Below are 27423 nucleotides of genomic sequence, written 5' to 3'. Positions count from 1 at the left end.
TTTTAAGCTATTTATTTAATTCAATTACTTTTATATTCATTTCAACTCAATTCTGGAGAGTTCTATGTGTTTTTATGTTTTTCGTTTCTTTTCCGCCTTATTTGTTTAGCTTCCTTGCCTGTTGTTTCATTCCATTTTGGTCTTTTTCTTTCTCTTCTTTACTTTGGTTTGTTTCCTGTTTTTATTCACCTCTTTTGCATGTTCTACTTCTACATCTTTTTTGGCTTTTTTATTTTTGCTTTTTTTTTTATTAGTTGTTTAGTTGGGTATTTGGCCATTTATGGTTTTTGATTTTTTTTTGGTTTCTTCTTTGATTTCCAACTCATTTTCTATTATGAAATGGTAAATGATTTTTTCAAATTTTTGATCCTCCGTAACAAATATTTTTTTTATACTTTTTTATCATTCAAAGAATGGTGTTGTTTGTTGGTATTTAATGTTTGGGATGATTATGTTTAATTAAGAATTACGGATTTTAAGTTTATGCAATTTATCTTCTAAGTATGAAAATGGTGCTATTTTCTCTTAAAATTTAACACGGTTCCTAAGGTTTTATCTTAATTCTAATACTGGAATTGGATAATATGTAGATTTATGAGTTATGGCTGATAGATAATGAAATCTTTTTTGGTTATGTGTGTTTATATTATCCCTTCATTTGGGAATTAGTTGATAATTATAACACTTATAGTTCTAAGGGCTTAAGTTTTTTATGTTTTCTTATGATTCTTGATTCTTTGTCATGGTATTAAGCATGTTTTGAGGGTAGAGCTTCCATGAATTCTTGATTTAGGCATTCAGTTTGATGCTCTTTCACTTAAATTTAACAAAGGAAAAAAGATCCCAATTTGCATTAAATTAAATATTTCTCATATCAACTAGCAATATTTTGCCTGAAGCCGACGTGACTGTATTTATGTATATGACCAAGAACAATATCCCCCATGTATAGTCAAGGCTTCTTTAGAAGATTGGTAGAGTCTGCTGTCTCATATCTTAATTGACTTGATTGGTTGCATTTCCTTTTTACATATTCCAACATAGCAAAGTATAAGAAAACTTGCCAAAAACAAAAAAAAAAAATTGATAGGAATAATTTTTCGAATGCCCTGAGAATCTGCAACTGAAATTGATCTCCCAATTAATTCTGTCTTTCTCATAAAAAATGCCAGTGAACTAGCTTTAATTAATTATGAATATTGTTATTTAGGCAATAGAAGAATGAACTTCTCTAACTAACTGATTGGTGAACAAGTTAGCTTATTCATTTCTTAGAAATTCAAGGAAAATTTTTATTTATTTATCACTGATATTTTTGTCTTAGTTTAATTTATATTAAAAGGGAAAATTAACTTTGTTTCATGAATGATTACTGATTAATATACTAATTTTTTAAAAATATTATTCATGGATGATTTTTTTTCTTAATGTATCATAATATTGTAATACCTATATCTATAACTATATATTAAAACTCTCTCTTAAGGGTTTTGGTTGGGTTATTTGCAACTTTTTAAATCAATGTAGTGTATAAATATTTCTATAACTGAAAAACTAATATATTTGTTATGTTAACCATTTCGTACCTACTTGCAGGCATAGCACGGGCCATACTCTAGTATCTTATAAAAAAAAAAACTTTCTCTGTCCATTTTATTTGTCTTTTATTGATTTTTTAGATTAAATGAATTTAGTTTTAACTATTATTTTTTAAAATATTATATAACATTAAAATCTCAAAAAAATCTTTTGTGAAAAGTTTGAAACTCAAAATTTGGAAAATTTACTTTTAAAATTTTATAATTTTATTAAAAATAAATAGTCAAAATTGAATTTATTAATAAAAAAAATCAATAATAGACAAATAAAATGAGACAAAATAAGTATATTTTATGAAAATTTATGAGTTACTATAAAGAATTTACTTTGACAACAAATTTAATGCAACAATTTGGATGCTGTTTGTTTATATATATATATATATATAAAACAGAAAGTCTTGTCATATTAAAAACTCTTAATCTTCAATTTTGGATTAAGTTAAATGTGTCATATTTACTATAGAGATAAGATGATCGAGAATCTCATATATGCAATTATATGCATTGGACTCTTCTTTTGTCAATGATATGCAGATCTCTGTAATTTACCACACAATGATATCATATTAATTGGATTGCAATTAATATCATAAGTATAAAAAGTAAGCAATCTTAAATAGGCCAATAGTCAAGGACTCATGAGTCAAGGCAAATAAGGGAAAGAGGTATATAGCATATATTATATTGAATATTAATTTAAATTCAAATATTATTTAACATGAATTTATTTTAAGATAAAATACCTCCACATATCTAAACTTTAATCAAAATTTTAAACGGATCCATTAATTTTCAAAATAAACATTTTACCCAAAAATGTAAACATCATTAACAAATGTTATGAAAAGATTAAAATATCTTTTTTTTATTAATTTAAAAAATTATCATTAAATTTTTAAAAAAATAAAAAAAGGAGTATCGATCTAGTTTTCCCTCGGTGCTCTCTTATCTTGGGGAGCACTCTTTTTTTTAATTAATAAAAAACTAATTAAAAAACTGATAAAAATTAATAAAAATTATATAATAATAATTTTTAAAATTAATAAAAAATAAAATTATTATTACAATATTATCATATCATCAAATTAATGTAAACATTAACGGTTGACCAACGGCTAAATTTATATGTCTAATAAAATATTTTTTTTTAATGGAGTATTTATTTGAAAAACTAATAGATCTATTAAAAATTTCGATTAAAATTTAAAAAGTGAGATATTTTATCCTTTATTTATATATCTTTTTTGTATTAAAAGAAAATAATATAAAAAACTAATTACACCGTTCTAAGTCATTATATGCCTAAACAGTTTGCATATAAACAAAAGTAACTATTAATTGGAAGAGAATCGAAAATATATTATCTCAAAAGTAAGTTATCAAAATGTGTAACTATTCAATTGGTACAATAATTGACTTCATAATAGATTGAGAAATTGAATAATCCCAAACCTGTTAAAGCAACTTCTTTATACCTCTCAGCATGGGCATTGATTCCAATCTAAAATTTTTATTCATAAAGAGCTGTATTCGATAACCTTGGCGTCGGAACCGCAACCAGTGGATTCTTCAACTTCAAGACAATCCCGAACTTCTCTGAAAGATCCAACTTCATACCCTCCGGCACTTTCCAATCAAAAGAATGCAAGAGCGTGGCAATTGAATACAACACCATCCTCTCAGCCATTGCCATTCCAGCACAGATTCTTCTGCCAGACCCGAATGGAAAATAATTAAAGTCACTCCCACTAAAATCCCATTTGCTGTTCAAAAACCTGTCAGGGTTGAACTCCAACGGATTTTCCCAGACAGAAGGGTCTCTGTGAATTGCCCAGGCGTTGACAAACACCCTACAACCCTTAGGGATACAGTAACCGCCAACTGAACAGTCTTCACTGGGGCTGTGCGGGACTAGGAGAGGGAGGGCTGGGTGCAAACGCAATGACTCTTTCATAATTGCAAGTAGATATGGTAATTTGTGAATGTGGGCTTCTTCTACAATCTTGTCTTTGCCAACTACTTCTTCCAATTCTTGCTGTGCTTTTCTCATGACTTCTGGTTTGTTGATGACTTCAGCCAGTGTAAACTCAATTGAGTTAGAGGACGTCTCTGATCCTCCCACCACCATATCCTGTCCAAAGTATTAAAAAGTCCATGTATTAGTACGCCTCATAGCCATTATTGGGCTTTGAAATTTTCATAGCCACTTTTCAATTATAGGTCTCACTCTCATTGTCACCCATTCATAATAACACAAGTTAAAGGAGGGTGGCTAATAATGTGACTGGGAAATTAGTTTTTCTTTTTAATTCATGGTATGCTCTAACAACAGATCTTTTGCTTGGTAGAAAAATAAAACTGAATGCGGTGGTTTTTCTATCGTGGGATACAACATGCAAGGACAAGAAAACGTGCCGAAAGATTGTGCACTCTTTCCAAGCTCTGTTGTCCCCTTACGAGTTATGACTAAATTTAATTAATCTCTATTTTATGATATCCGAGAGGCAATGAACCCCTCGTCTCCACCGCCATATCCACAACCGGCGGCCAGGATTTTGAAGAAAAAACAATAATGCCTACTCCAAGCAGTGGAGAACGAAATAACACAAATTAAAAAGTCAAGAAGGTGTCTTTTTTTTTGGTTTTTTGTCAATGAATAATCTGATAGCTTAGTGCAGATTAGTGTATTGCAATGACTTAATTTAGGTACCAACTCTAGCAATGATAGGCTTGTTTGCAGTTTTATACATATTAAGATGGTGTCCGTAGCTATGCTACGAAAAAGATCACAGAAAATATTGATTATGTTAGAGTTGATTTCAATTTGGTTCCTTTAAAAGAGTTTGTAAAAAAAGTAATATTGTATTAATTAACTGCATGAATGTCTGATTTTTACTGATAGAGAAAAAAATAAACTGAAATTAATTAAAAATAATTATTTACTCTGATTTCAATTACCGAAAACTTGCACCTACATATATGATTATAAAACAGTAGAATATTAAGAAATGAGAGAGTGTATAACATATCTTATTGGCAGATTAAGATAAACAGTTATACAATATAAGGCAACCGTATAATATAAAGATGCTATCAATATAAAATAATTACTAATTTATAATAATATATCTTTTATATATAAAATGAATAGCTAAATATTGTCAAATTTAGTTGATTTATTTATTCAATGATGACTATGTGCTATGTATATTAAGAAATAAATAAACCCTATTGACTTTTTTATTTTGTTCAATGAATTGGATAAATATTTATTGAAATTTAAACATTCATGTATAAAATAGATATTTAAATATTATGGAGGTTCATGCAAAATAAGAGGATATAAACAAAAAATAATATTAAATTACAATTGATAAATATTAAATGAATCTATATTCTAAATATTAAAAATTAAAAATTATTGTTTTCAAGTATTTTTTTCATTGAAATAAATAAAAANAAGAATTAAAAAATTAAAAATTATTGTTTTCAAATATTTTTTTCACTGAAATAAATAAAAATAAAAAACCCTTTAAATGTAAAAAACAACGCAACTTTAACATAAGGTGTAAAAAAAAATTAATTTAATTCAGAATGACAACTAATTGACCTAATTAGTTATCCTATTTAAAACAAAATTTATTAAAAAAAACGATAATCCTATTAAATATTATTAGATGTATAATAAACTATTAAGAAATGAGAAAGTATATAACCTATACTATTAACAGTTTAAAATAAACAGTTGTAGAATATAAGACAATAGTATAATGTAAATATCCTACCAATATAAAATAGTTAGTAATTTTTAGTATTATATGTTTTTTATATATAAAATGAATAGCTAAAAGTTATTAAATTCAATTGATTTATTTATTCAATGATAACTGTGTGCCATATATATTGAGAAATGAGGAGACCCTTTTGACTTTTTAATTTTATTAAATGAATTGGATGGATGTTTATTAGAATTTAAACATTCATGTACAAAAAATATGTCTATATACTATAGATTCAAGTTGATGTAGAATAAGAGAATATAGATAAAAAATAATATTAAATTGTAATTGATAAATATTAAATAAATCTATCTTATAAGCATTAAAAGTTAGAAATTATTATTTTCAAATATTTTTTACTAAAATAAATAAAAGTAAAAAAGAAAAAAAACCTTTCAAATGTCAAAAGCAATGTAGTTTTGACATAAGGTGTAAAAAAAATTAATTTAATCAAGAATGACAAATATCAATTAATTGACCAAATCAATTATCCTACTTTTATATAATGAATTGGATGGATATCTATTGAAATTTAAATATTTAAGTATAAAAGAGATATCTATATATTATAGATTCAGGTTCATGTAGAATAAGAGAATATAGACAAAATATAATATTAAATTATAATTGATAGCTATTAAATGAATCTATCTTTTAAGAATTAAAAGTTAAAAATTATTATTTTTAAGTATTTTTTATTAAAATAAATAAAAGTAAAAAAAAAACTCTTCAATTGTTAAAAACAACTTATTTTTAACATAAAGTGTAAAAAAATTTAATTTAATAAAAAACAAAAAGTCAAAAATAAAAAAGAATTCTAATTGAATGACACTTGTCATTCAATCGAAGACTTAATAAAAAAAATTTAAAAAAATTGAAATATTCTACTTTTATATATATTATAGATATTAATCTTAAATTCATAAAACTTTGCTTTAAACTACTTATGAATAATTCTATATACCAGAAAGTTTTCAGTCTACAACTAATATCTAAAAGTAAGATCTAGAACTTTTCACAAAAAGAAAAGAAAAGTACGATTTAGAATTGTTTAGAACTCACCAAGAGCAAGGCTTTGATATGGTTCATGGTCATCGGTGTCTTGGAATCTTCCTCATCCTTCAACTGTAATAAAAACTGTAAAAAGTCCTTAAAATTCCCTGCTGTGCTCCCAATTTCCCTCTCCGCATTCAGCCGTTGATCAATTATTTTATCAACGATCCCATTCAACCTCTCCAGTGGCTTTCCTATACGTTTGATTAGACCTTGCAAATCAAGCGGGGCCAGGACTGGGAAAAAGTCCGAAATATTGGGCAGACCCAATATCTCAGTCACTTCTGAGATGACGTGCCTGAACTCCGCACCAAGGCTCGCCCTGGCGTCACCCTCCACCGTCCCACCCCATAACATACTGGTGACCACATTCAATATAGTTAAAAACATTTGCTCACCGACGTTTACAGGCGATCCGGCAGTGCTATGCATATAACCCACGGTTTCTCGTACTTCTCTACGGCGAAGAGAATAAACTTTGTCCAAAGTAGCGTTGCTAAGCATCTTGAGTACACATACCTTTCTCAACATCCTCCATTCAGGACCGTAGGGGTTCCACACTATATCACGCCCGCCCGTCAATAACATGCCAGCCACAGGCACATCACGGTTGGCAAACACGATGTCTTGGTCTTTAAGTACTTCCCGGGCGGCGGATGGGGAGGTCACCAGGATCCCAAGCTTGCTCCCGAGCTGGAGTTTCACGACAGGCCCGTAGGTACGAGCTAGTTCGGCGAAGTAGGAGTGAAGGTCAGGTTGAAGGAAGGGAAGGCTTCCCACCAAGGGAAGGCCTCGAGGGCCTGGTGGGGATGGTGGCTTCCCCTTATTCTTGGATTTGATGTACATCCATGTATACCAAAAAACGGCAAAAATACCAACAATGGTGAAGAAGAGGCGTGAGAAATCATCAATTCCGTTGGTATTCTTGCTTAACCATGACCATATTTTAGAGTAAGAGTAGTCAAAACGGAGAGAAGTTGAAATGAGAGTCATGGTAAAGGGAGAACCAGGTACAGGGGCCAAAATTGTGGGATGGAGGAATACAGAGCCCTTTGGCTTTTATGTTTTTCTTCTAGTGACGACAAAAATGAGCCATTCGTCCTTGTTTGGAATATGGCAAAGGGATCTTATCAAAGTTTATTTAAAACTAGTTTATTCAAACCAGGATATAAAATAAATGGAATGAAATAATTAAAGGATTGTTTTCTTTTTAATTATAAATTAAGTGCTATAGAAAAATTAATCATGTTTTGGAGTTGGTATATATGTTTTACATGTTTGAAAAATGACAAAAAATTATATTAAACTTTAGGTTCTGAGTTGTTCATTCTTAATTTTAACCATTAAACTTTGTTTAATCAAATAAATTAAAAAATTCTGACAAAGACAAAATAAGTTACTGGATTTAAAAAAAACAGTTAAACTAAACACATATATAATATTTAAAAAAGGGTTAGAATCCTTTAATAACGGTGAAATAATTTTGATTTAAAATATTTTATGAAAAAATTTAATATTTTTTATTATTTTGATAAATTGTTAAAAATATTAATATTCATCAATCATGTAACATATTTAAAAATATTTTTTTTAAATTAAACTATTATATTTTAAATAATATTTACTTATTTCTCATCATATTATTATATTGATTAATTTGTTAAGTCAATAAGTTATAAATTATAATTAAAGGATCATTTGGTAATCAGAAATTAACTTATTTGAAATTTTTTTCATGAATAACATTTTGTTGAAAATATAATATTTTTTTATTTTAATAAATTGTGAAAAATATTCTTTATTATATTGATCACTTATAAGAAATATTTCCTATCATAATCTATTTTTTTTAAAAAAATTCACTATAACACATAAAAATATCAACATTCATTTATTTCTAAGTATTGAAACTCATTGAAACATTAAAAAATAAACCCAAAAAAACCCATAACCCGAAAATCCAAAAATCATTTTCAAAAAACTATAAAAAAATCACAACGATTAAAACCTGAAAATCCACCTTAAAACCAATGGGAAAATACACAAGAATGAAAAAAAAAATCAGTTCAAAATGGTGTGAACAAGTAAAAGGAACATCAACGGTTAGATTAAACAATTAAAAAAAATGAAAAATAAATTTAAAGATTGAGAATCTGAAAGTCGATAATTTGAAAAAAAGAGAGATTTGAAGCTAAAGAGAAGATTTGTAGAAAAGAGAAGCAGAAAAGTGATTTGAAGCTGAAGCAAAAGAGAAAATATGTGAAAAATCAAAGGAAGAGAGAAGAACTAAAAAAAAAAAGAAAAAAGGGAATAATTAGGGGAGATATGTGAGTTTCATAGTGGCTGGTGATGGAGGGAAATGAGAGTGAATACTACGGTGAAGTCTTTTGGAAATTGTCTTGCAGGGTAAAAAAGGGCAGACAATTTTCTATGTAACCAAACATGGCCTAACGAGTCATGGATTTCATGTTGGTCAACTTAATTAATTACTTGTAAATTTTTGAAACAGTTTTGGTTAAATTAACGCACCTATATCACCTTAAATTTGATTTAAATATCATTCTTTTTAATTTTTTAATTGTATTAATCAAGCTCTTGATTTGCATTAACAACAAAAAACTTAGAAATAATATCATTTAATGTGTGGTATGATGTTCCATTTTATAAAAAATTATTTAAGTTGGTTAATTTTATGAAACATTATCATTGTCGATGTTTCACTAATTCTTCTTAATTATATAATTCAACTCAATGTTTATGTGACAAGTGATGTGATAATTTTTAAATTTAAGATTAAATTAATTAAAAAGTAATTTTATATTGATTAAAAAGTAAGAAATATTAAAGCGATGATATATATTTTTTATAATAATATAAATATAATAAAATCTTTTTACATATTATAATTAATTTTAAGTTGAATATGTAATATTAAAATTTAATAGTTTGATTAAAAAATTCAACAAAACTTCCGGATTCAAAAGCCAAAGCAATGTTCCAAATTGCAGGATCTCAGTGTACCGTCCATGCATTTACAAGGACCCTCGCTAGCACCTTCAGGTATCAAGCAGCCACCAACAGGACAGGATGCGTCTGCACCTTGAGGAACCAGAGGAGATTTTTTCCCCCACCACCATAAAAGGGGGTCCCAAGCCATTTCAACCGCTTTCGAGCCAGCTCTAGGCTTTAAGCTCCTTCTGCACTTAGCTTCTATATATACCCAGCCCAAAGTGAATACCCAGATGAACATCTAACACACATTTTGACTGTTCTTTATTGATCAATTACGAGTTTTAATTTCGCATGTTTGGTTGAACAGCAGGTTTCCACGTGAATCAACAGGGTAGAGTCAAACAGTAAAACCAAATATTATTTCCTGCCCGGCCCGCTACATCACAGGTTTTTGTAGTTCCTAATAATTATGATAGACGAATTTGAAACCGGCAAGTATAAAAGTGCTGATGAGGCAACGTAGCCATGAATACTTGACCCTGTATACAATCAGTAATCAAATATGTAGTAATTATTTTCATTTTTTTTTACAGTGTTAAGGACTACCTCTGCATTCTAGGGGCAAGGTATCCAACCATGAATCATCCAATAAAGGGGCTGAAGGTTCCAATTCAGAGGACCATACTGAACTAACATCTATTTCGTCAAAGATAACGGGTTTACATTTTCCGTCCCTACTATGACAAATGGCCTGCAGACAAAGATTGCAATGCACAAATACCAAATCATTGAATTTCTCCAGCTCCACTTTATTGCGTTTCTTTGTATGTATGCTTTCAAAGGTGCTCCAGTTCCATCTGCACCAATGAGAACTACAAGGCTGGCTCAGTATCCTTATTGCCACTCTTTGTAGTGTGGGAATCTCATAGCCGTAGCTCGCCCACCAATCACCTACAAATATCAGATAGCAACTTTAAGTATAGTCGCTGTCATTTTCAGCATAACCCATAAATATAAACCCCAAGACACCCTCCCAAGATATGGAAGTGGGCATGGAACTGCCATTCAGACTCTCCCTAGAACGCAAAGAAATCCAAAATGAATGAGGGCCACCAAACCCAAAATGCATATCAATGATCTAAAGCAGACTCAAATGAAGTAGTCCAACATTGTAGTCAGAGCAATCTTGTTCTTGTTAATTTTAGTCTTCCCAATCTGGCCAATAGATTATCCTCAACCAGAAAAAAAGACTACCAGAGCACACTGATTTAGCATGCAAAATAATAGAGAAATATACTGGTTAGTGGAGGACATCCCTATTCCAGACATGGAGAATGTAGAAACAAGTTTGGTTCCGCTTCTACCAATGTAACATAGAACCCAATATGCAAAATGCTTTTTAGTGAAAAATGCAGCTTGTGCATACCTGGAGCATTAAGGGTCCTCCCCATGATAGCAAAATCGGTCCCTAGAGCACCTTGTGCATTTATGTACATGGGATGTTCCTTCGTGATTTCTATTTTATCTTTATCTGTTGTAGCCAACTTAAGCATTGCTTCTTGAAACCCATTCCTCATCCTTAAATCAATCTTGAAGTTTGGGTTATAGAAAATTGAAGGATTCAGGAATGCTGCTGCAGCATGTAATGGTGAGTGAAGTTGCATATTCCATCTCCGATCAATTATATCCCAGATTGGCATGTATTTTTCTTCAAGACCCTTATAATATGCCTTGATTGCAACTTTTGCCCTCTCTATTCCTTCGTATATATAACCCATAGCAGGCATGTCACCATCAACAATCCGTAGAATCTTAACAAGTGGTTCAGACACACTAACAGCTTCGTGTGCAGACTTCCAAAACCTTTCTAAATACAATAACGACTTAATAGCCTGAGCATCAGAACGTCTACTATAAATGGATGATAACCACTCTGAATGAGAGAACATGTGCTTTAAATTATCCTCCTGAATTATAATGGACCTCAAGGTGAGATAATTGGCCACAAATCTTGTAATTCTTGGCCTCATTAATTCCCTTCCTCCAGTGAACTTCCTCATCATATTTACAATCCATGCATGACTGTATATGTACTGCACAATGCTCTTCGCCTCCTCCAATACAATGCCGACCCACTCTTGTTTACTAATGTCCTCCAACATCTTATTGATACAATAAGACGCACATGGAGACCAAAACAATGAACTGTACTTGGCCATGAGAAGCCTTCCTGCATAAACATAACTGGCTGCAGTATCTGTTATCACTTGAATTACATTTTCCAAACCAACCTCCAAGACAACCGATTCAAGCAATTCAAATAAGTAGCTAGCATCATCCTCATGACCTGAGACATCAACTGACTTCAAAAAGAGTGTCCCTTTTGGACAAGTGACTGAAAATATAACAAATGACTTTGTCCTACCATCAGACCAGCTATCACACAAGATTGTGCACCCCGTTTCTTTCCACTCATCTCTATATTTCTTATAGCAATCATGTATATCACCCTTCACTTTTTCTAAAAGGGTAGATCTCAAATTTTCGTAACTTGGGGCTTTGTAACCAACACCGCATTTTGCTATAGCATCCACCATTTCTTGATAATACATGGATTTAGCAGCACTAAAAGGAATAGAATTATGGAAGAAAAACACAGCAATTTTTTTGTCAGCATCTTCCTGCTTTTGCTTTTGACCATCATCAACTGCAGGCTGCTCACTCGGTGATGGACGTGGAAACAACAAAGACGGACAGGTGCTGCCATGCTGCCCACTAGATCCATGGTTAAGATGGAGACCACCACTAGCAGAAGAACTATTCTGTTGGTCATTTGCCACTGCCTTATCCACCTTTGGTTTCTTGGGAGTTTTTTGTTTCTTGGGACTATTTAATATACTTTGTATATGGTCTCGCACATCATCAGGGACTTCAGCACAGGGGACTATATCCTTGTTCTTTATTTGAGCTAGGTGAAACTTCATCCTGTAAACCCCTCCGCTGAACTCCCGGTGACAATAGTTACACCTTACCTTCTGTCTTGTTGCATCCACCAGGACACAATGCTCCCAACATGCATCTCTTCCACGAACCATTACCTTTAAAAGAAATCAATTACTAAGATTATGCCCTTTTACCTTCAAAAGCATCTAAAAGCTCAAAATGAGTCCACAGACTGTAATTTCTTAAGAACAGCAAAAGGTATAAAGGATAAAACACAGCAAGAGAAGAAACTTGGATAGATCCTCATTTGTAAATCAATGAATTCTCATTGACAGTGTAGACTGAAACAAAAAAACAAAGCACTTGATCAATTATACTACCAAACCTACATTTAAAATTGAATTTAGTGAGCAACCAACATGAATAAAGATTAAATAAAATCCCTCAGGTTGTATAAGCACTGATCATCTAGAAAACTGATTTGCTATATGGAAATGACCCCAAATCAAGAGATTAAATACCAACGCATTTTCAGTTATCAAGAAAGAGGTTGCAGGATTTATTATGATATCTGTGCTTCATTAACAAAATAGACCAAATGATTGGCAAAGTTATAAATTGTTAATAGAACCCTTTATTACATGACGAGCTTCTTTACTATTCCAACATTTTCCCTGTTAAACTTGTAAACAGAAGCATCATGACATAATTGAATTCCATAAAATCTTATATTTACAAACGAATGAGGGAATGAGGGTCAGCAATGTAACTGGTAATATATATCTTCCAGAACAGTAATACGTCTACAGCAGTGCATCAACTCAGCTAATAGCGTTATGAATTGCTGCAACAATGTACCATCTTAATCCTATTCCATTGTTTCTCCATAACCAGCAGGCACTAATGAAGTGAAATTTGATACAAGTTTGCATTTTTCCTTTTAACTTTGAAAATGGGTATCCGACTCCCTCTCTCTTTCTTAATTTTGTTTCCTTTCATGGTAATTCCCAACACACAACAACAGCTCTTAGCTCTTTAAGACAATAGTAATATTTACACCAAATTTACTACCTTTCTTTAAGTAACAGTCTGCTTCCTAGTAAATCATCACTCATTCATTCTAATAAACAGCCTTTCTAAACAAGAAAAATGACTGGCCAAACTTAAATACTTCATGTAATAAATAAGCTGAAATGAAACCTCAAAAACTCCCAAAAAAACATGGTGCAAGCGGGAGAGAGAGAGAAAGGAGGTACCTGGATTTTTAAGGGATCTAAGGAAAATTTGGAGCGAGAAAATAAAAAGGAGGAGTGCTCGGAATCTGGGGAAGTTTGGATCGGCGATTTGGAGGGGATAAGGACGGAAGCGAGGAAATGAAAAACAACGGCGATAAATTAGTGGTCCTCGCCAGACGCGCTTGCAAAGGAGTAGGCGTGGAAAACTGGAAATCGTCTACGCTTCATCACGTGAACCCTGCGTGACTATCCTCTAGGTGATGACGCGTCCCTTAGCTTTTGGCTACTTGGATGGTGCCCATTGCATTTGCATTGCAGCACCACAAAGTTCTTTCAATCTTTCTAATTTTTCCATTCCTCATTTTAGTGTTTAGATTGAATCTCTTTTATCAAAAATAAAGAGTTTAATAGAAGAAAAGATTTTTTTTTAAGGGCTAAGATGATTGTTAACGAGAATTAGTAGTTTAATACTTATAATCATGATTTATTCGTGTGCAAAATACCAAAACGGTCAAAATGTTAATTATCAAACCATAAGATTTATAGATACATAATGAACAGTGCAATTAACGTTTGCAAAGGATGAGACACAATTGATATTACAAATGGTGGAAAATCATGTCACTTTGAATTTATGAATTAACAAAGAGTTTAGAGAGAAGCAGAAGATTTAACAAAATCAGAAGACAAAGGCCAAAGGGCACAAAATGTAACCCAATAAGGGTGATAAACAATTTAGTTTTTTCTTTTTTCTGCTGTTTATTTGCATAAGCCAAAATTCAAGTTTCCGCTCAAACCGGCAAGTGGCTTGCACTCTTTGTATGACTTGAAAATTTATTCCTATGGAAGTCTACTTTTCAGCTGATTTTGCCAGCTGCCTAACTCTGCGAGCACAGTCTGCAAAATTTTGTGCCAGAGGAGCACATTTAGTAAGATCACTAGCATTCTGCTTGTAGCATGCCATCCAAGCATTATTCTCAACCAAACAAGGCATAGGCTTAGGGTCTGGAAGCTTGAACTCCTTTTCATGCAGATCCTTCGCTTTTTGTGTCACTTCCTGTACCATGTTCTCCTCCTGCTTCCGCAACTTTTCTACAACACTCTCACTCTCTTTAACAACAGATCGAATTGCATCTAACTCTGCACTTGCAGGGTAAGGAGGTTGGTTTACAGGCAGAAATAAGGGAGGCGGAACTGGCCATCCTGTGCCTGTAGTCCCTTGCTGTTTTTCAGAATCTTCAGATATTTGCTTCTGATCTATCTTAGCTTGTGGCCGTCGAGGCTCTCGTGGCACTCTGGTTTTAGTTTTCTTTGTCCTTTTCTTCAACTTCTCATCATCTTCAGTGAGTCGGTTGATAAGGTTGGTACTAATCTGGATTGAAAAATCACCCATGTTGCAACCAACCAACCAAAGACAAAAACACCTGATAATAGCAACAAAGAAAATGCTGTGGATTAGAAACATAGCACACCAATTCCGATAATGCTACACTTTCCATAAGCAAGTTCTTTCATCAGGACACTAGCTCATAACATTAGGCAACAAAACACACAACTAGTGAGTGCCTAAAATAGCACAAAAACAGACTTATACTCAGCTAGAGACAAGAGCATATATAACTTCGAAGAACAACATAAAAAGTCAAACAAATTTCATCTATCCCATAACAAACCGCAAAAAGTACCCAAAAATCCATTCTTCCTCATGATCAGAATAATATGAAACCTATGAGCGCTCAGGTCACTATAGCGTAATTGCAAACAAATACCGATAACAAAACACGGGGCTCTATTCTAGTGAAGAATTTGAAGACTTGAGAGACCATTGACAAGCACATTGTACAATTTGAGACCAGGAAATGCAGGATTCCTATGCCACTCAAATTCATTAATTACTCTAACAAATCAAACGCAATAACATATGACATTCAGACACAACGAAGACAAAGAGACCCAAACCTATTTATAAATTTATCATCCCAATTCACACAATTAATTAGAAGACAAGACCCAATTCCAAAACTAACTCATTGAACCAATTTACTCTATGATCCTCCCCAAAATTCCAAACGAAAAAATATGAAAAAATAAAAGAGGGCAAATACAATAAGGGTAAGATCCAAAATGGAAGAATCATGAAGAGAGGAATAAAACAAGGAATTGTTGATTATTGCGAAACTAAGCCATTAATTCTTACCTGGAACTCGATCTGCGCAAAACCCAACAAAAGCAAGGGTGGTTCCGCAGTTTAGAATGGATTGAAAACGGTGCAATTTTGTTCCAAAAATTTTTGGTTATTGCCAGAGATGTGGAAGAAGAGAGAATGAACGGGAGGTTCTTCGTAAACCCTATAACAAAGGAGAGAGAAGGTTCTTTCTTCTGGGCTGGGCTTCTCTTCTTTTTCCTCTTTTCAGGTGGTCCATTTGCCTACAGTTGGTCAACATGGGCCTCGAGTTTAACCTCAACTAAAAGCCCAATCCAATCAAAAAACCCTCAACTTTTAATCTCTATCCTGCCCAATTTGCCATAGATGTCTTTCAAAGTTTGAGATCAGGGAAATTAATGACTAAATGTTAAATTTTGGGTCAAAATTTTTGAATTTTTGTCAATTTAGGATTGAACATTTTAATTGTAATAATTAAAGATCAAATGTTTTTAGTTTCTGACAATTAAGGGCTAAGATAAAAGATGTCTAGCGCATATAGAACACGTGTATGGCGTGAATGCTAACTTTCAAAGGTAAAATATAAAAATGTAGTTTTATCATAATGTCCTTTTTGTCAAGTCAAAATGGTTCAAATTAGGACATGATATGTAATAGTTTTTCCTTTATGACATGTAACAACAAAATCTTTAACTTGACGTGTAACAACTACATTTTTCAACATGACATATGACAATTAAATCTTCAGTATAATGTGTAATAACTACATTTTTCAAAATAGCATATAATAACTATATTTTTTAATATGACATGTAACAACTAAATTTTTAACATGACATGTAACAATTATGTTTTTCAATATGACGTGTAACAACTAAATCAATTGTATTTTTTAATATGACGTGTAATAATTATATTTTCAACGTAATTTTTTATCGCGTGTGATAAACGTTTCATCAACCTATCAACTTAACTGTTAATTGTAAAGAATTGAAAACGTTTGACCCTTAATTGTTACAATTGAAATGTTTAGCCTTTAATTGAAAAAGTGTCCAAACGTTTAATCTCAATTTAAGCATTTAACCGAAAATTAATAGTCTCTGTCTTCTAATGAAATTTTAATTTAATTGCACTGACACCATCCAATCTTAAGAAAACCTTACTATTTCTTTTTATTTCTGTATGTAGTAGAAAGTTACATAATTCACTCACTTTTTCGACATAAGAATATGAATAAAAAAACTCTATATAGTTGAACACAATAGCACATTTTGTTTATGAGATTACATGTATAAATACAAATTACATTAATTTAGTATAATATACTGTTACATGGAAGAAGAAATTAATAAATCAATATAAAATTGAATGAATTTGGGTTTGACGGATTTCAAAATCTCATCTTTGTTATTGAAATAAGATCTCGTTACTAGAATTTAAAATGTATTTTAATTATTTTTTAAAAAAAAGTTTAAAATTTCATCATCTAAGACCAAATTCAATGAATCGATGATGTAGAAGGGCATTCTTGATTCTTCTATGCAAAAAGCATCCAAATTGTCACCGTGGGAAACCCAGTTTTTTGTGAGTTAAAAAAAGCATCAAGAATCCATTAGAATCTGTGACCTCAGGGCTCACGCATTGCCATCCCTTATTTTCAACGAGGGCAAGTCCAATGAGAAAGTCATCATTGCATCCTCAACAATTTTCCTTAGCACGGTCTTGGATTGAAACATATGTCTTGATTCCTGGTTTGACAACATTCTAGCATTTGTTGCTTTATTTGAGATGCACCCATCTTCTGAGCATGCTCGGCACTGGGCAGAGCCTTCTTCCCACGGAAGCAAAAGTGTTTGCATAAGTAGACCAAATCAAGGCCGTGGTGCCCAATACCTTTTGCTTTAGATGGCATATGCATATCATTGGAGAAAAATGGGACGCATTTCCTACATATCTTACAGAATGGACACTCTTTTTCAGTGTTCAAACAAACACTTGAAAAGCTGCAGCATGTTGGAGTAATGTTTAAAGAACGTGACTCAATTTGAATTCAAAATTAACCACAAAATGCCCAAATGATTAAGCATTCCACTTTGCAGCCACGATTCCTTTTATCTTTGGGAGAGGTCAGGTCAGGTCACCGTAGGAGTAATGTGGCTGGAGAATCTTAGGTGTAGGGTCTCCCATCCGTCCCCTCCTTTTCGCAGACTTATCCATTCTTCCTTTTTAATTCCTTCAAATATTGTTAATACTTTCCAGGGACCATTCGTCCCTTTCTCTTTATCAATGGAATTACAAGTCATGGTCAGTGGTTTCTGTTAAGTAATTCCTTACTATATTGTACAAGAAATTTTTATACTATCACTGCATTACTAAAGTAACGTTTGCTCGTATAATAATGTCTTTATGTCGGGAGAATAATCCCAGGAGATTTTTTTTTTCTTTAATTTCAATTTGTTATAACTGATATATGAATTATTTGCAAATGTTCAGCTTCTGTTCCTTGATGGATAATTGTAATGAAACATCATCCTTAGCTTATGTCCAAAGAAAAATCATGATTATAGAGCCTCTGTATCATGATTGTGTGATTAACTAGATAACAAATGCTTGCAAATCACACTTATTTAATTAATATTGTTTTACATAATATCGAAAACAATATATTATTTTAATTGTTTCTTGAGGTCTTAAATCAGTTCATCAGCAGAGAATGTGATCTAAAGCAACTCATTATCAACCTTTTTGGTCTTGATGAATACTTCTGGTTGAATTTAAGGTCTTATCAGAAGTCACAAATTCGTCAATATTTTCAATTGATTAGATTAACTTGTTGCTGGTCACTGCAAATCTTCTAGTTCAAGCTCATGGTGACATAACATCTTGTGGACTTTGTTAATTCAATTATTTTTCCATTGGTGATAGATATAAAGGTTAAATGTTTTATTTATAATTTATTGGTTTTCAAGAGACAAGGCTATGGCATTCATTCATTAGCAAAGCTAAAAGAACGTTTGTACCTGTGATTTTGTCTGCACTCAGCACAATCATAGTGAATTGTTGTGCAATGTGACTCAAGCTTTTCCCCAGGAACAATTAACAAAGAATTGTTTTTTTAATTCAGGAGGATAATGATAAACGATTTCAATTCTTCAAATTCTGAAATATGATATCATCTCTGCTAAGGCCCAATGTCAAAGGGACCTAATTAAAATATTCGGTTCTATGAAAAACATAAAGAAATTCCATATATATGACCCTTTTGCACCCCCCTCCCCCTAATAAACTAATCCTTCCTCAAGAAAGATATACTATATTTCGCAGTGTTAGGTTAATACAGTGAATTGAATAATAATTGCCTTCAGAAACACATGATTACAAGCACTAAGAACCACAGCTAATGGCTATATATCAAGTGAGAGAAACAGCATGATCAAGTTATTGCTTGGAAGTGGCATTGAACTAATCAGTGCTGACAGCCTGCTTAGAACATTTGTTTAATTTCCTGAAGCTCCCATGAATGGTGACAAGGTGTAAAGTACATACCAAAAAAGCATTAATGGAGAGTGTGCTCAACCAAATTATGTCATCTGCTTAAATTATGGATGCCTAGCGCCACTTGTTGGCTGATCCGACCGAATTGCACAAAGATCAAGCTACAATAGTGAGGCAATATCTTATAGCCAGTAGCAGATTGTTGGAACAGTGGTCCTCTTCCTCCAAAAAGCTTTTAGATTTTGAGTGATATGGCATTTGCACTTAACGAGTTTAACTGTTCAGCGACAGTACTGCCATTGCTGGTATAAACTAGATTAATGTGCTCTTCTCTTCTTGTACTTGAAAGTTTAACTTAATGATTTCTTTATTTGTTCTTTCCTTGTACTCCACAGTAGAAATAGGATCGAAAAGAAGTGCTTGTAAAACTAAATGCTTTTGCCATCACAATTATAGGACAAAATTAAGATGGATATACTATATATTTAATTTGGCCGAAAATCATAATCAACGTTGAGGAGATCAGCAGGTAAGCATGAGAGGAAACAACAGAATTTTCTTAAGAAACTTAAATTACAACAAAGTAAGCAATGTTCTTTTACCTTTATTTGCTTATAAATATATACAAAGAGGTTTCACGTTCACAAAACCCACTAGCACTTTTATCATGCCCAATATGTCCCTATCTTCTCTTGTTTCTTTGGCTGAATAATAATTGTTTCACTGTCTTTTACAGAAGAAAGATTTACAATATTTGCAAGGCATGCACAAAGAGATATCACATCTTGAGGATATGAGGGTTGGTATCACTTTTGAACTGGTAGGTGAGAAACCTCTGAAGAAGCGAGGTTTACCTTCGACCTTCCAACAATATTCCCAAATACAGGAAGATAGCATCAACACTGAGGACCTAAGAATGAACTAGACATAAAACTTTGTAACACATGCGCCTTAATTTGAAGCTTTAAGTATTGTTGAATTTTTTTACTCAGAACTTCAACTATGGTGCACGATCAAGCTACTGTTTTGTCGCCCATCTCTAACGTGTTCATCGTGTTTAATTCAATGTCGTTTAGGCAGTCGAATCCAAAGTCATGAATACCAAAATCCTGACAGTCTGGCAACCATGCGCAGTCGTCCTCCCAAGGTGGCAAGCTTGTGCCATTACAAGCTGTTTCTCCTGCTGGTACGCTGTTCCATGAAGCATCAACTAGGGGAGGTTCATCCATCCATAATAAGCTAGTCAATAAAGATTCATCATTGCAAATGCTGTCTAACAAATTGGAATCATCGGTAGTACTAGAGCAATTCTCAGTTGGTGTACTCGAATTATCCTCTGATGAGTTGACGATGCCATCATTTTCTGTAGTATTTTGATTATCTGCAGAATGATCAGCATGGGAAGAACTTTCTTCAGCCTTAGCTTCTTTGTTCAAGGATTCGTGAGTAACAGGGTCAATTCCCATTTTAAGAAGCTTTTTCTTGATGTGGGTGTTCCAGTGATTCTTGATCTCATTGTCAGTTCTGCCTGGCAACCTGGCTGCAATCTTCGACCACCTGATAAAGAACATTAACCAGTAACAAGTTTAATCCTGAATATGAAGACATCAAAACCCATCAACAAATCAAATTCCAACGACAAACTTCTAGAGTACTAAGTTTATTTTAAAACTTCCTTGCAAAGATGTCAAAACACTTAAATTTCAAGCAAGCAAGTAGCTGAAGCAAGTACATAAAACAATGTATTCTTTATTTGAGAGCTTGCCGAACTGGATGACAGTGAACAATAAGGAACCACTAACCTATGAAACCAGAATCGTATCCTTGTTTAACTTACAAAAACTGACAATCAAAACTAGTAGTAGTTCTTGAGGAAGACTTTTCTGCAACTGCAAACTTTAAAATTTATCAGTATGCTCTCGAGAACTATTAGTTTAAATTTCATGATCATTAATTGCAATTGGAAGTTTATCATTTCCTTAGCAAAACAAGAAAAATTTTAGATTCTCCTTTTCAAATGCGTTAAGGATAAGCTGTGTCTGTCAAAGACATTACATTTTAAAATGCATAACAGCTTCTTCATCAACCTCCATGACCCAAGACAAGAAAACAAGACGATGATATATATGCAACCTTCTCTCTCAAAACAAAAGCAATTAAACCATAATCTAATGATTATCACTTAAAACTGCTCCAAGCAATCACAAAATGCAGGACAATAAACGCATGATTAACACAGAAAAGATAGTCTAATTAATGAACCTATTGCCAAGACGGGCATGAAGGTCAATAACCAACTGTTCTTCAGCCTCAGAAAGAAGGCCTCTCTTCAAGTCAGGCCGGAGATAATTAGTCCACCGAAGCCGGCAGCTCTTGCCGCAGCGGCGGAGGCCAGCGAGCTTAGGAACAGCACGCCAGCAACACTGGCCATTGGTAAGAATGAAGTTGATGAGTTTCTTGTCTTCCTCCCCTGTCCATGGCCCTTTTTTCACACCAAGCTTGTCACAGCAAGGCTGCCTACCCATCACTTAGTCCCACTAAACACAAAGTATCAATAATAACAAGTAATTAGTCTCACCAATTCTCTACCTGTAAAGACCCAAAAGCCCCACACCCACCTTTATATAAAGTCCTTCAGCAGCTTTCAGAGGCTGATATATATAAATACTAAAATGGAGATTATGTAATATATATATATATTTATATACTAAGAAATATTTATTTGTATATATATATATATTTATATAATTTACATTTTACAGAGAGATGAGAGGAGGAGATTCCAGGGTCCACCATTGGTTTTATGAAAGCGATGTTGGAACTAAAATGGGGTGTTCTGGTGTGAGTAGATACACAAAAGAGTGAGAGAGGAGAGTGGATTGATGGGTGACCCAAAGACATGGCTACATCTAAGCATTCCAAAAAAATTTATCTTCCCATTTTCCTACACAACCCCACTCTCCCTCATTGCACTCTTACTCAACCATTCCATCACCCATTTCGTCATCACCACGTTTACGTGTACCTTAATCGCAGTAGAAATTTTTACAGGTGTTTCTAATGACTAGAGTTTTCAGTTTACTTAAGAGATTATTAGCCTTTTGATCTTGGGTGGATTCTGTTTAATGCGACCAAATTTTGAAATTAACATTACTGCCCACCTAATCATTTTTTGTGTGATTTTTTTTTTGCAAAGTGATCCTACTTTTTAAAAAAAAAAATATAGATACTGATACACGTAAAACTACCATTCATTAATCATTATTTCCCTTCCTATCTTATTATACTATAAATTTTTACTCATCATCTCATGTTAGGCTCACCTAATTCAAGGTTATAAATAGTAAATAAATAAAGTTTTACAGATGATGTAATAGTAAAGAATTAAGCTTTTATTAATTTAATAGTAATTTTTTGCTTAATTTTACAGAATTTTTAACTCAGATTGGTAAAAAAATATGGAATTCCCTTCTTCAAAAGTTCTTTGAAATTAGAACTAATTAGAATTTTTTAGATGTACTGAATTAGGAATTTGTTCGAACCTCGTAATATTACTTAAAAAGGTTTTTTTTGTTCTGAAAATAATACTTTTATCTAATATACCAAAAAAAATCATCACATTCACACTGATAATTATGTTGAACATGAAAATGTTCATTTTTTTTTCTTCAAAATATCACCTAGAGTCCTATGTCATAAATGCAGTCTTCCCATTTCGTTAAATAAATAATTAGCAATAATCCATATTTTCAAACTTTCCTTTTACTTTTCTCCGAGAGAGCGGAAAGCAACTATTCATTTAATGATTTCTACTCTTGAACCTATACTTCACCTTTGTTGAATGGAGGAAAAACTTCATGATTACTACAAGAAGGACAATTATGTCATGCCGTTCTTTTATCATTTTCATCAAACTCATTCCTCATCAAATGAAGATGGGGTGCGGTTTTCTTTCGTGTTTTGTTAAGTAATACTAAGTTACACTTGGGAAGAAACCCTAGCTTTCGACATCCACAGGATGAGTTGCTTCTCCTGTCAAAGCGCAGGAGTCATTAACAAACAACTTGAAAAGAGTCGTTGCTTCCCCCATCTCAGTGTTCTAAGTCATGATTAACAACTTGCTAATTCAACTTATCTTCTAAGTCCTGCGATGATTAGCAAACCAATGCTTGATAAGGAACGGGGTTAATGACCTGTTAATCCAATCCACAAAGTATTAATCATGTTCCCTTCATTAATTAAGCATCGATATAATTGTTTAAACCCCAAGTTCATTGATTAATGATCTATAGGTTTTTTTAAATTTAATTATCGATCCCATATGCATAATTGCATTCATATTACATGATTGTCACATATAAGAATAAAATATTACATAGATTATATGCTAGATTAGCAATTGTATCAGTTTCAAAAACCTTAATTTCTCCTTGAATTTAATCCTTATGTTTAGTTTGGTTGGATTCTTTTACCCACTGTCCCCGACAAGCCTTTGCCCGTCTTAATAAAACAGAACACAAGTTAAAGGTAAAGGCATCTTTGACACGGAGGGTGTATAACTATGTTAACAATTATACGTACCATTATGTCCTGGAAGACACGTACTGCATTTCTAGATTGTTCCATCAAGTCCCATTTATACTAGATTTGCTTATTGGTTAAAGAACTAGATCCTTAGCGGTTGATCGTGGTTCAGATAACCCTCATCGGAGGGTTTAGATTTATTAATGTTAGATGACCCAAGATTGTCATCCTAAATTGGTTTTATTTGTTACAAGTGTCCTGTCTAAGTAATCGCCATGTCAAAGTTTAATTCAACACCATAACCTTATGATGCATGCATTTTCTTATCGATAATGGCAATTTGTATACACATACTATATAATATATAATAAGATGAGTAGATTGGGTAGTTAATGTTCAAATTTCTTGGTTATTTGACTTGTATCTCTTGGCTTAGGTGGGTATAGTTCAATGTGGACCCTTTTCCTCAATATCTCAACTTTGGACTTCATTACGTATCTAAGCACAAAACCCTAGCTACTTTGTAATCTCATGTTCTTATCATATAAATTAATCATTCAATTATAAATTTTTAAATAATTAGTGTTTGACACCTACTCCAAGATTTTTGTGAATTTTTTTCAGGCGAAAGGTTTTGTTACTTAATTAAAAAGGAGTCATATGAATTAATCATGAATAATTGTTCAATTAATTAATTTAAACGACATAGTTAAAATTTATATACACATCAATTTTTTTCTTTAAAGAAGAAATCGAGATTATGACTCTTTGAATATATATATATATATATAATAGAATCAAATATTAAGATACGATAATATGTCAAAAGTATTATATTTTAATTATTTGATTATCAAAGGGTGGCCGCATACCGATGTAAAATTCATGCACGAGGACAGCACGTGCATTTTGCCAATTAGCGTTGAAAAATCAGAGGGAAATTATAGAATGACTTGCAAGGCATGAGAACCAATTTTGTTTTGTTCTTTGTGTTAAACTGTATATACTATTATGTGTGCACATGCATATTCGACACATACGTTTCCTGTAAGGAAAGAAAAAAAGTGATAGGAAACCAAACTTTGCTAAAACGTGTGTGTGAAATATGGCATGCAATGCAAGGTCCTCACCATTTCACCACCACACATTTGGAGTTTGCTCAGCAATCCCCCAGCATTCGAATCAATTCAACTATATGTATATATATATCGAACTACGTAAAAGTTCTGGCATCTCAAGAATCCACATTGACACATGGATCGATAAACCCTAAAAGAAGATATTTTAGCATGTCATGACTCATGAAAGCTTGCATTTTGCATGTGTTTTATGTATAAGAAAAACAGAGGTGAAGTCTTGACTGCTAAATAATTGGTTTTATTAGGTATAAAACAGGTGGAAGTTAATACTCAATGAGGTAAGGTAGCTGCAGGTACGGGCATTGCTTGTAGAGTTGGGGCTGTCTGGTTTAAGCTCAGCCATAACTGTAGCAGTTGTGAGTTCATGATCACTTCAACGACCATAGCTTCAACATGTTCACATTATTACAATAGTTCCTTCCACAACATTCATTACACATTCTCTGCTTTCTTTTTTTTTCTTCTTATATACATATACTTGTTATGTATTCATTGCATGATGGTGAAGTTTCTCCTTTATTAAATGATTTTTTGTTCCTTTCACAGTTTCCACTAGCAATTCAGTGGGAACATGTGAATCAAGAGGATGTACAAAAAGAGACAAAAAAAAGAAAGAAAAAAAATTCACTAGTTCTCATATGAATTATATACAATTAAGTCCGCCTGAGGACAAGCTCTTTCAATGATGATTAAGTTCAAATGAAGAGTTCATCATATTCAATTAATTTATCATCAGAATTTTGAAGTGCAATTTTTAATATCAATGTCGATGAATATATATAAATATGAAGAATAATTAATTCAGAAAATAACATATAAAGTCCAGATCGATTTCATTATTCCAACTCTCTAGTGGCTTCAAGTCTAGATCTTTCTTTATTTGAAGTAACAATTTTAGAATTAGTTTTAGAGTAGTCGTTAGTCAAATCTTTAAATTTAACCTAAATTTACATGTGGCGTCAAACAATACAAACATCAAAAGTACATGCGCATCATTATGGCATGAAAGTGCATAAGGCACACCTTAAAGTGACTAATGAACTACCAAATGGGTATTCAAAAACGTTGTGATTACTATTCTCTACAGAAATAATGATGTTAATAATCATTGTGATGAAAGAAACTCAATTTTTTGAACTTCAATAAAGTTGTCTACTTACATGGTTTATGAGTAATGCAGTCGTCATTAAGAAAGGAATTGAGCAAAAAATAATCTAAAAGCAAGAACAATTTCTAGCCTGATAGGGAAGACTCACAATTTAATATTCCAAAATGGTCCAAAGAAACGGAAAAACGATATTAATCTCAGCTCAACTTTATGGACAAATGAGGAGGAAATTGGTCAAAAATTATATCAGTTGGGCTTTCGATTAAGGGTCAGACTAAATCTTTAGGAATTGAAACTCCCCCACAATTAGTGGTGTAATGACAAGACGTTCCAAAGATAGAATTTCTTGATTGATCTAAAGTAGCTTCAACACTGTCCCTTTTTGTGTTACAAGACACATTGACAGGTCGAATGAATGTCTAATAAAGATAGAGTTTGGTAGGGGAAAAATGGGGGAGATTTTGGAAAGTGTTGAAGAAATTATACTTTTGCTTACTTTTTTCTAGCTTGATCTTGTAACCTTCTCCTCCAACGAATGAAAGTTTTGGTTTATAATTAAAGGAGTGGTAGGTTATATTAACTGGTGGGTGAGCTTGGGTAGCTCAATTGTTGAATGTGATTGGGTGGAAGCATGCAAAATGAACGAGCACCATACCCATCTCGCAAAGCATTGCTTTGAACGCAAAGAGGATTGGTGACTGGTGGGTTTGCCTCCTAATGGGTGATGGGTCGTTTTCCTTCTCCGGCCTAATCGAGGATGTGAGTCAAAATAAAAGTAAAAAAAGGCTAATAACAGTTTGGCCAGTCAAGACTCAAAGAGTCAGGACCATGGGCTTTGGATTTGGATTCGCTTACCGACATTATTTCAACTGCAGCGTGGTGAATGGTGACTGAGGGCTTGCTTTGCTGCAGTACTACGGAACGGTACGTCCGAACCCCTGTCCTGTGTCTATTGTTCACCTATTTCACAGGAGACTGGGTTAAAGTTAATTTTGCAGGACAGGAAAATGTGGGACGAACAAAAGGTAGTGAGGAATTCTTGTCACACTGCTCCAGTTCCACACAAAGGAGAGAAACTAACGATTAGAATTTGCTTCTTCTCGATGAAAGCAGAATTAATCCAAGGGGGTGAGGCAGATCATCCATGACCAAGTTCCAATGAAAGATGGCGTATTGACTATTTATCTCCTATTCGTCATTAATTTCAACCAAGGAGAGAAACTATCAATATTGAGAGTATACAAAGAAAGTAAAATCTTTCCAGTAATATTTTATTAGAAGAAACATAAAAATAGCAAAAAAAAAGAAAGTGACTTCACCAGGAAAAAGGATATAAAAGTAAAAAAGAAACAGTATGCTCTAATTTCATCTCACCATAACGTAAAGAATATTCACCATTTTCTTTACAAAAAAAAGAATGAAAAAAGAAA

The 27423-nt window shown here is 32.7% G+C and overlaps 4 protein-coding genes across 5 annotated transcripts; all 4 read right to left on the bottom strand.

The window, feature by feature from the left end:
• On the bottom strand, window positions 2936-7474 carry LOC18606342 (geraniol 8-hydroxylase). Its single transcript, XM_007039900.2, has 2 exons — window positions 6443-7474; window positions 2936-3732 (listed from the first exon to the last, which is right to left on the bottom strand). Exons 1-2 carry the CDS (start codon window positions 7424-7426, stop codon window positions 3112-3114), a joined length of 1605 nt encoding a protein of 534 aa, XP_007039962.2. The 5' UTR covers window positions 7427-7474; the 3' UTR covers window positions 2936-3111.
• On the bottom strand, window positions 9882-13927 carry LOC18606341. Of its 2 annotated transcripts, XM_007039899.2 has the most exons (3): window positions 13585-13927; window positions 10812-12483; window positions 9882-10336 (listed from the first exon to the last, which is right to left on the bottom strand). In XM_007039899.2, exons 2-3 carry the CDS (start codon window positions 12478-12480, stop codon window positions 9981-9983), a joined length of 2025 nt encoding a protein of 674 aa, XP_007039961.2. In that variant the 5' UTR covers window positions 12481-12483; window positions 13585-13927; the 3' UTR covers window positions 9882-9980. The 2 variants fall into 2 exon arrangements, with proteins under 2 accessions (XP_007039961.2, XP_017972211.1); XM_018116722.1 differs by lacking the exon at window positions 13585-13927 and having other exon boundaries at window positions 10812-12669.
• LOC18606340 lies at window positions 14161-15943 on the bottom strand. Its single transcript, XM_007039898.2, has 2 exons — window positions 15761-15943; window positions 14161-14987 (listed from the first exon to the last, which is right to left on the bottom strand). The coding sequence occupies exon 2, from the start codon at window positions 14954-14956 to the stop codon at window positions 14414-14416; it is 543 nt and encodes a 180-aa protein (XP_007039960.1). The 5' UTR covers window positions 14957-14987; window positions 15761-15943; the 3' UTR covers window positions 14161-14413.
• Window positions 19796-21867, bottom strand: LOC18606338 (protein ODORANT1). Its single transcript, XM_018116813.1, has 2 exons — window positions 21485-21867; window positions 19796-20779 (listed from the first exon to the last, which is right to left on the bottom strand). Exons 1-2 carry the CDS (start codon window positions 21745-21747, stop codon window positions 20236-20238), a joined length of 807 nt encoding a protein of 268 aa, XP_017972302.1. The 5' UTR covers window positions 21748-21867; the 3' UTR covers window positions 19796-20235.

Source organism: Theobroma cacao, chromosome 3 (genome assembly GCF_000208745.1).
Source record: "Theobroma cacao cultivar B97-61/B2 chromosome 3, Criollo_cocoa_genome_V2, whole genome shotgun sequence".
In the NCBI taxonomy this organism is placed as follows: Eukaryota; Viridiplantae; Streptophyta; class Magnoliopsida; order Malvales; family Malvaceae; genus Theobroma; species Theobroma cacao.
The sequence above is the reverse complement of the archived record's forward strand: the minus strand, read 5'-3'. Positions and strand labels throughout refer to the sequence as shown.